Below are 10,000 nucleotides of genomic sequence, written 5' to 3'. Positions count from 1 at the left end.
TTTTTACAGAAAGATGATTAAGTTTATATTTAATTCTATTTTACCTCTGTGTTGAGTTGCAAGTTTCAGAGAGAGAAGCAGTAAAGGCAAATTAAATTGTTGTTAATAATTGGAAAATTATTTCTCTCTTAAAGAATAAAAAGTAAAGTTTGTGTATAAATGATGTTACCACGATATTATAGGAATAGTGTTCAAAATTAACAATTACAGTGTTATTTTGAATTGAAACTAAAGAATTATTTTGTTGATTTGTGTAAATCTTGTGGTAATCCATATGTTCGGCATCAGCATTATGATGGAATATTCAAAGGGACTCAATAAAAATGAAAGCAACAAATGAGTAAAAAGTATATAATTATACCAAAAGGAAGGAACAGAAGATAAATCAATGCTATGGATAATGTACATTCACCAAAAACCAAAAGAGAGGAAATGAAAGGGAAAGAAGAATGTTATGTGAAAAGCAATGTTGTTTATAGCTAAGGTTGCTTGGAAAAATGAATGAATGGAAGGAGGCAGAGCAGAGAGGTGTTGACTTGTCTTTTACTGCTAAAACTGTGACAATAGAAGATAATTAAAGAGCCTCACTAGGGTCAAAGGAGTGTGAGAGCATATGATATATATGTAAGAGAGTATGCATGTGTGTGTAGGGAAATGTATGGGAGTGTATGGAAGCATGTTGAATTGAGGTAGGGTTAACATACTGCTGTGGGGACAGTACAAGCATGGCATAACAGTGTATGAGTGTGAAGTTGGATTTGAAATGCACATGAGGATATTTAAGGGGCATTAATAGACAATGTAGAGTTATTAGAAGAAAGCAACATTTTTTTATTAATCCTAGGTGGATGGGCTGTGTTAAGCTGGAAAATTAATTGTTGTTATGAGCAACAAGAGATCTGATGTGAAGAACAATACTGCAGATGGCAAGATGCAAGTAGGTGTAGCCTGGGATACCGAAATCAGTATTTGATTTTAAGCTTATAACCAGTAGATAAATTCTAATATGTCATCATTGCTTTACTTTTAGATGTCTTTTCCCTTTATATATATATATATATATATATATATATAATCATATTAATTTTATGTTTTGTACTTTAATTTTGATGCTACAAAAATTTTAATGAGATATACATCTGAAGAAGGAATGGTTATATTGAGAGATGGGGAGAAGGTTTTATTGATAGATGGGAAATAAGAATATATTTAAGTTTTCTCCTTTTTTAATATTTATGATCAAAATATGAATGACATAAAAACACATAGATTTCTTGAGCTAATATGATAAAATTAATTGCTTAAACTTTCATGATTAAAAGATCAATCAAGGGCTGATCAGTCAGACCTATTGATTTCAAAGAGTGGGAGATAAGAAATACAGTGTTCATGCTTTTCTGAGAGACATTAGAACTACAATTAGCTACAACTAAAAATCAAAACTAAACTGTAAACTTGTTCTACGAGAAGTTTATCAGCTTTGCTACAGCTTATGTCATGAATTATATATGATATTAAAATAATCACTTACTTGGCTATCCACTGCCCAAACTAATTCTTCTTCAAATGTTTCTTCATCCATCTTTGAAACATTTAGAGATCCATGGAATCCAGCATTAGCATCAATGACTGGATTGGGTGGCACTAATTTAAGTTGAAATGAGCTTCCAATACTATACGCTTTCTCTGTTTTTAAGGTACATGTAGATTTGGTTCTTCGCTCGGTCTTCAATGAATGTTTCTATAATTGTGAAAAAACTACTGTCAAAAATATCACTCACAAATAATGAAGGGAAATGTAAATATCAGTATTATTATTATGTGGGATGCAGACTGTCAGACAAATGATTGTGAAATCCATAGATCTTTTATTTCAAATACATCATGTTTTCATTAAGCTAAAGAATATTGCCTATTCCATTCTAGGACTTGTTTTAGTCATGGCTGATACCATGGGCTTTTGCATCTGAAAATGTAAGTCTATGTAAAGAGTTTTGAAGAAGTGTAGCATAGAAATCTCTCCATTTCATACATTAATGATGTCCAAGAGACAGGTAATGATGTCCAAGAGGCAGGTATTTCTGTTAGAATACAAACTTGAAATAGATATTGCTAGCATCTGGTCTAACACTCTTACTAGTTCTAATAATCCAATCTAGATTGGTACTTTTTACTGACACCCAGAGGGCAAAATGCAAACTTGACCTTGGTGGAATTTGTACTCAGAGTATACAGAGTCAGATAAAACTCCATGGGGCATTCAATCTGATACTCTCAGAACTATTCCGGTTCACTACCTTCAACAGCTGATGGTTACTCATATGAGACATAGTGCAACAGAATTCTCAGTACTGTCCACTATTTCTGTATGCCTGCTAAATCTGGTGCTGGCTACAGTAGATATGCACTCCATCAGATCATAACAGTCGCTATTTCTCCATGCTTATCATTGGTGATGTGTGTCTCAGCATGGACTCTAGTAATAATGACACCTTTATTTCTGTGTGTATCTATCTTTTATATTTGAATGGGCTAAGTAGAGATATGTGTTTAAGATAGCTGTGAAATACTGCTGAGTATAATACAGAAGATGTGTTGCATATGTTTCTGATTGGGAATAATTGTGAATGTAGAGAGAGAAACCATTAGCACTGGAGCTTGATGCAGTAACAGATTGCTCTTTGTATCCTTAAAGAATCTTTCTTTACTCATACTTGTATTACATTGTGTAGTATTTCTATAGGTGTAACTTGTGTGCTGCCCATGATGATGTGAAGTGCATTGTTTTGTCCTCTTATTAATTTATTCAAGAGCTCAAGCTGGGGTGGAGTAATTCCCAATTGATCTAATACACTGTACCTTATTGGTTTTGTTTCTGTTGGCCAAATCCAGTACCTGGGAATACTCTAAGTATGTGTTTGACGTTTTACCTACCTTATTAAGTGTTCTACATGTGTTGTGAATGTTATGTAGGAGCTGTGTGTAATCTCTCTCTATATAAACAGCAGTTTGTCTGTGCGTTTTCTGTGTGTCTGTTTTCTCGTACCCTCACTCTGACCACGGCTTTCAACCGATTCTGATGAAACTTGACACACACATAGCCCAATGTCATAATTCAAAACTAACGCAGCAAAAATTTTGAAAAGTTCCCCCAGTTCTGAAAAAAATCGATAAATTCGACATGGGGTCGAGAATCAGAAACCCAAACCACAGACCGTCTAGGGGACGCAATTCCACCTTTTTTAACTCTCAAAAAAATTTACCATCATTTTTTTCCCATTTTTTTGCTATTTTTTGGCTATAACTCTCTAAAAATGCTTTATAGTTATTTCCCTTACAAACCTGAGCAACGCCGGGCAATACTGCTAGTAACTGAATAAAAGAATATTAAAACAATGTGGGGCAAAAAAGTAAAGGACAAAATGAATTACAATGAAATCAAACAAAGTATTTTTCAATAATAAACTTTATTTGAAGAACTGAATTTTAATCTTTCTCATAGACATGTCATTTATGTCTTTTCCTCATATCTTTTTTTTTAACTTCTGCAAATGCAGATATACCTTTAGTTTTGAAGACTATATTTGATAAAAAGAAAATAATAGCTATTTAATAATTTAGGACTGTTGAAATTATTTAACTCACCACATATCTAGTGAATTCCAATAATAATCTTTCTGCTATTAAGAATCATTTAAAAATACCAAAGAATTTTGAAAAGCAGCTAAAAATAATGCTTCAAAAGAATTTAGCAAATATCTTGGAAATGATAAAAATCTTTGAAAAAAAGAAAGTAACTCACCTGTACATGATCAGTTCTATTCTCAAAATTTGCTGTAAATAATATATGAGAATTAGGCTTTTTAAAGGAAGATGTATCGCTATATGTTGTTTCGCCATGGAACACAGCAACATTTTTCCAATTTATGTCTGTGGGCAAAATTTTATCCATATTATCTTGTTCCTTTTTGTCAAATGGAAATTTCTTTATGCGCTCTTTAACAAGGCTTTCAAGGTCAACAATCTGGTGTTGAGGCATTTTGAGGATTTAAATGATGAGGCTGAAAAAAGATGGGAAGTGTGTAAATTGATGAATATTTTCATCTATGTTTTTTCATTCTTATATCACTCATTTTATTGATATCTTAAATAGTTACTTTCGGTTCTTTTCTAACTACTTTTTAAATGGGCTTTTTTTTTTATTATTGAAAGAAGATATTGCTGTCACTTGAAATGCATTTTTGTTCATCATTCTTGATTTTACTTGAATCAAATGACTAAATAATCCCTTTTGGGAATAATAGTTGTGAAGTTGTATACCTAAACATTTTAAGTATTTTATTGAAAGTTTGAATTCCAACTATGAAATGTGAAACAACTTTTTCAAAATTCACATTCAGAACTATATACATTGTTGTCAACAAGATTCCTATGTTCTTCAAATACACACACACACACATATATATATATATATATATATATATATATATATATATATATCTATAAAGCTGAAATGCGAAAAGTTTCTTTGTTTCAGTTTGTGATTGGAACAGGTTAAGGGGCACTAGATGGGGTCAGATTGGCTCCAAAATTTAAAGGGACATGTAAAAAGAGGCGAGGAAGTGAGTGGACTAGGATAGAAATCTCTATCTCAAAAGCTGTGGTTTCTAGGGCAACAAAACCCACACTTTGACAAGTGTCTGTCGTTTCTCTCTTTTTGATATCATCCTGTCTTCCTCGATCTCTCTTTCCTCCCTTCCCTCCAATTTCTCTCTATAATGACGTTTAACAACTTCCATTCTCTTTCCCTCTCCACCTTCGCCGTCTCTCTGTCACTCTTTCTCCCACCACCTCTCTCTCTGTACGTCTGTCTGCATCTATAGAGAGAAAGCGTTGACAGCTGCAACGGTTTAAGTATTCCCACCACAGGTCTTTAACAACAGTGAATTATTATCACCCACCACCACTGCACAGTCATGATAATTAATCAGGTATTTGTTGTCTTAATTTATATATGTATAATTTATATATATATATATATATAATGTGCGTATATATAGTGTATATATATATAATGTGTGCATATATAGTGTATATATATATATAATGTGTGTATATATAGTGTACATATATATAATGTGTGTATATATAGGTATATATATATATGTATATAATTTATATATATATAATATGTATATATATAGTGTATATATATTACTCTCTTTTACTTGTTTCAGTCATGTGACTGTGGCCATGCTGGGGCACCGCATTTAGTCGAGCAAATCGACCCCAAGACTTATTCTTTGTAAGCCTAGTACTTATTCTATCGGTCTCTTTTGCCGAACTGCTAAGTTACGGGGACGTAAACACACCAACATCGGTTGTCAAGCGATATTGGGAGGACAAACACACACACACACACACACATATACATATATAGACATATATACGACGGGCTTCTTTCAGTTTCCGTCTACCAAATTCACTCACAAGGCTTTGGTCGGCCCGCGGCTATAGTAGAAAACACTTGCCCAAGGTGCCACGCAGTGGGACTGATCCCAGAACCATGTGGTTGGTAAACAAGTTACTTACCACACAGCCACTCCTACGCCTATATATATATAATTTATATATATATATAATGTGTATATATATATAATTAATATATATATATATAAAGTGTATATATCTATATATATAAAGTATATATATCTATATTTATATATATATGTGTATATTGATAAAAATAGTAAGACAACAAAAGAGAGAAGAGACCTCGATATTATGTAAATAGAGGAATTTAACTGTAAATGTAATATGAGACAATTATTCGGTGGCCATGACAAAACTCCGAGTTTCGGATATCGAGTTGGAAATCAACGCAGGCATCTCTTCAATTATCCGTCCATCGGAAAGATGCTATGAAACATGACCGTTATACAAAGGGAAATTACTGTGTGCTTGACCGTTATTTAGACAAAAGAGCTATTTGAATCACCGCTAAGTGAGGGGAGGGAGTAAAAGTAAGGGGATAAAAAGTCCATAGTATTCGCGTAAGCGCACATGCTCATACTTACACATGCGCTTCCGCGCACCCACGTGCGTGCGCCTAAAACTATACATTCATCCACCCTCACTTGAAAACGTACACATCCTCATTCGCACCATTCGCCAAATATATATCTATATACATACACACACATGCGCGCGCACTATAAAGGTTCATACGCACGTCTATATACGCACAAGCACAAGAAAAAACAGGGCTAAGGGTAACAATACAGAAAAAAGGTATAAGGGAGTATACAAAGAGTAAACCACGTCTATATACGCACATACCTTTATGCACGCGCACACACAAGCCTATATACGTACATACCCGCACATGTCTATATACGCACACACACACGCACGCACAAAAAGGATCATACATATGACTATATGCGCACATACACAAGAAAAAACAGGGCTAAGGGCAAAAATACAAGAAAATGTGTAAAAACACTGAGTAAAATACGTCTATATACGCACGTACTCGCATGCACGCACACACGCACACATCTATATAAGCACATACCCGCACACACGCACACATCCACACGTGTGCACAAAAGATTGCATATACACTTCTATATACGCACAGGGAAAAATACAGGGTCGAAGGTAGAATAGAGAAAAAATATGTGTAAAAAATATATATGCAATAAACCTATAAATCAAAACCTCTATAAATATGTAAGAAATATATGTTTAAAAGATATAAATGAAAATATATAAGAAATATAAGTAAAAGGTATAAAGAGATAAAAAGCTTGCGCGTGGACACAATATAGAGAGCAAGTTCTATCTGTAGTCTCGGGGGGACCAAAAACGTAACAAATATTTGGCCACATATGGGCATGATCCAAAAAGTTCAGTTCTTGAATTCAGACCTGTAGCGGGGTCTAACCTGCTTTTCCAGATGAGCCATCTTTCCGTTAGTGTAGGACTTACACTTGGCTAAGATCTTCCATAAGATCTTTAATACTGGGCAAGTCCGCTTCCATAATCAGGAAGAGGCAAAACAGCACTCTACGCAAACACTACAGAACGACGAACTCCTCATGGTCTCATACGACATGGGACAGAGAGTAAGCAAAATCAAAATAAAGAATGTCCCACCCGAAATTCAACCAAAGTGGATCACATCGGCGATATGTTTTCATTTGAAAACAATAAACATAATAGAAATTGCTGTTTTTCACAATGAAAACTGGAGCGGCAAATCGATTGAAATCACGATCCAAATGGATCAAGATTCTATTGAAAAATCGTCCAATGTGATCCATCTCGAAAATGGACAAAGGCTGTATATGGTGGCGGAGGGGTAAAACCGCGTTGTTACCTCTGCGGCAATCCAGACCACTTAATAGCAAAGTGCGTTTTAGCACATAAAAACAAGGAGAACAATTACAATCAAACCACAAAACAAATAGAAGACTGCCTTTGCTACCAACACCACCAAACTCACAACGGATGCAAGAAATATACAGAAAAATGGAACCACGTCAAGAGCAACAACAAAAGATAATTACATCACCATCAACAACAAGAAGAGAAACAACACCATCACAATTACTTCTGACACCGCAACCAACTAGAGAAGCAACAACACCACCAACATCAAAAGACAAACCAACACCAGCACCAAGAACAACAACCAAGAAAATAAATACCAATGAAGAAAAGACAAATTCTGCCCCTAATTCCCCACCAACACACACACCACAACAATTTCTACAAACACACATATAGAAGCAGATGCTTTGCCTTTATCCCTTCTGATTCGTCAGACTTTTCATCTAACGACGAAAGTTCGAGAGAATGGCAAATAGCCACAGGGGGTAAAAGGAAAAGATAAAAAAACAAACAAACAAGCAAATGCAAGTAAAGCAGGGAGATATATAACTCCTGATAGCCCCTTACACAATCAAACCAGCAACGACACCACAAAAACACATAATGCTAATAGCAATAGACACAGAAAGTACAAAACTAATGAACTACATCGCATCTCACACAAACATTTGTGAAGAGGATTTTAAACTGAACAACCATCCACGTACTACACCACTGACACACGCACCGACAAGGTTGGATCGCAGCTTTGTACAGCGGCATCCGATCGGTAATTCGGCTGAACGACCACCTGTCAAAACCGTTTGACATCACGCGTTCGGTCCGTCAGGGGTGTCCCCTGTCGGCGCTTCTGTATGTATTGACTCACGAGCAACTACTGCAGAAGCTGTTGACACTGAGGGGCATCCCACGAGAACTGGGTTGCGGGACGAGCGTGTCGGCATATGCGGACGATGTCACCGTCATAGTGTCGAGTCAAAAGCACATCGAGATGCTAGGCGAGACACTAAAAGTATACGAAACGGTGACGGGAGCAAAAATTAACCCGGAAAAGTCAGTGGGTTTGCTAATCGGCACCTGGAGAAGCAAGTCCATACCGTCCAACAGCAACTCAGTAGCGGGGCGCTGGACGGACGGACCGGTTAAACTGCTCGGGGTCTGGTTCAGTCTGGACCTCCAAATGGATAAGAACTGGGACAAGATCACGAGTAGAGTGGTCACTCTCAGTCAAACATGGGCCGAGAGAAAGCTATCTCTAGAAGGTCGGGCGGGGGTGGCTAATGCGTATATCGTATCAATCATCGATTACTGCCTGACCGTCGTACCTTGTTCCGATGCGACCATCACGAAACTAGGACGCATACTCTTCCGCTTTCTATGGAAGGGTGGCGTTCCGATGGTGAGGCGATCGATTTGCTGTCTACATCCGTTAAATGGAAGACTGAGGGTGCCGTGGTTAATGATGCGCAGGCATGCGCTGACACTGCGGCATCTCTGGAACTTCATCGACGACGGTGAACAGGTGTGGGCGCCGTTTGTGAGGCGCGTCTTGCCGCAGCTCGTCTCACTGACCGAACGGGAAACATGAATCAAAACAAGACCGAAACTGGGCGATTGGCAACGAGAGTGTCGCCAAGCTCTACAACAGCTCTGCCGTCTGGGATCAAACTTGTGCGACTTCCAAACGACCATATGTCTATATATATCCATGTTGATTCGTTAGTTACTGCACGCATTTTTTTCTCTCCTTCTTTCTGTGTTTTTTTTCTCTCTGTGTATCTTTCTGTTGAAGAGCGTAGGCTCGAAACGTTAAAGACTTGTTTTATTTATATTTCCTGAGCGCCATACTAATACAATTGTTTGTTTGTTTTCCACCTGCCTTCGTCTTTTGTCTATTTTCATAAAGCTTCCCGTTACATGTATATATATATATATATACATAAATCTATATATATATACATATGTATATATATATACATATATCTATATATATACATATGCATATATATTATATATATATATATATACGTATATATATATAATATATTATATACATATGCATATATATATACATATATCTATATATACATTACATTATATATACATATATATATATACATATACATATATCTATAATACATAACATATACATATGTATATATATATATATATATATACATATACATATGTATATATATATATATACATATATCTATATATACATATACATATGTATATATATATATATATACATATATCATATATACATATACATATGTATATATATATAATACATATATCTATATATACATATGTATAATATATATATACATTTATCTATATATACATATGTATAATATATATATACATATACAAATGTATAATATATATATACAATATATCTATATAATATATATATATATATATTATATATATATATATATACATAATCTATATATACATAACATATGATATATATATATCTATATATACATATACATATGTATATATATATCTATATATACATATACATATGTATATATATATATATATATAAATTGATCAAAATAAAAACATGATGCGAAGGATTCAGCAGTACAAT

General features: G+C 34.9%; 1 protein-coding gene across 3 annotated transcripts in view; it reads right to left on the bottom strand.

The window, feature by feature from the left end:
• The window catches only part of LOC115210375, a 92,681-nt gene that overhangs the window by 12,831 nt on the left and 69,850 nt on the right, over window positions 1-10,000 (bottom strand). For all 3 annotated transcript variants that reach the window (XM_036502098.1, XM_029778943.2, XM_029778942.2), the window contains exons 2-3: window positions 3,803-4,061; window positions 1,532-1,741 (exon numbers count right to left, since the gene is read on the bottom strand). In XM_036502098.1, the coding sequence (XP_036357991.1) occupies window positions 1,532-1,741; window positions 3,803-4,039 (447 nt within the window). In that variant the 5' untranslated portion in view covers window positions 4,040-4,061. The remainder of the gene's footprint in view (window positions 1-1,531; window positions 1,742-3,802; window positions 4,062-10,000) is intronic.

The sequence above is a fragment of the Octopus sinensis genome, linkage group LG4 (assembly GCF_006345805.1).
Source record: "Octopus sinensis linkage group LG4, ASM634580v1, whole genome shotgun sequence".
Classification (NCBI taxonomy): Eukaryota; Metazoa; Mollusca; class Cephalopoda; order Octopoda; family Octopodidae; genus Octopus; species Octopus sinensis.
Note: the sequence above shows the minus strand (reverse complement) of the source record. Positions and strands in the feature narration are given on the sequence as shown.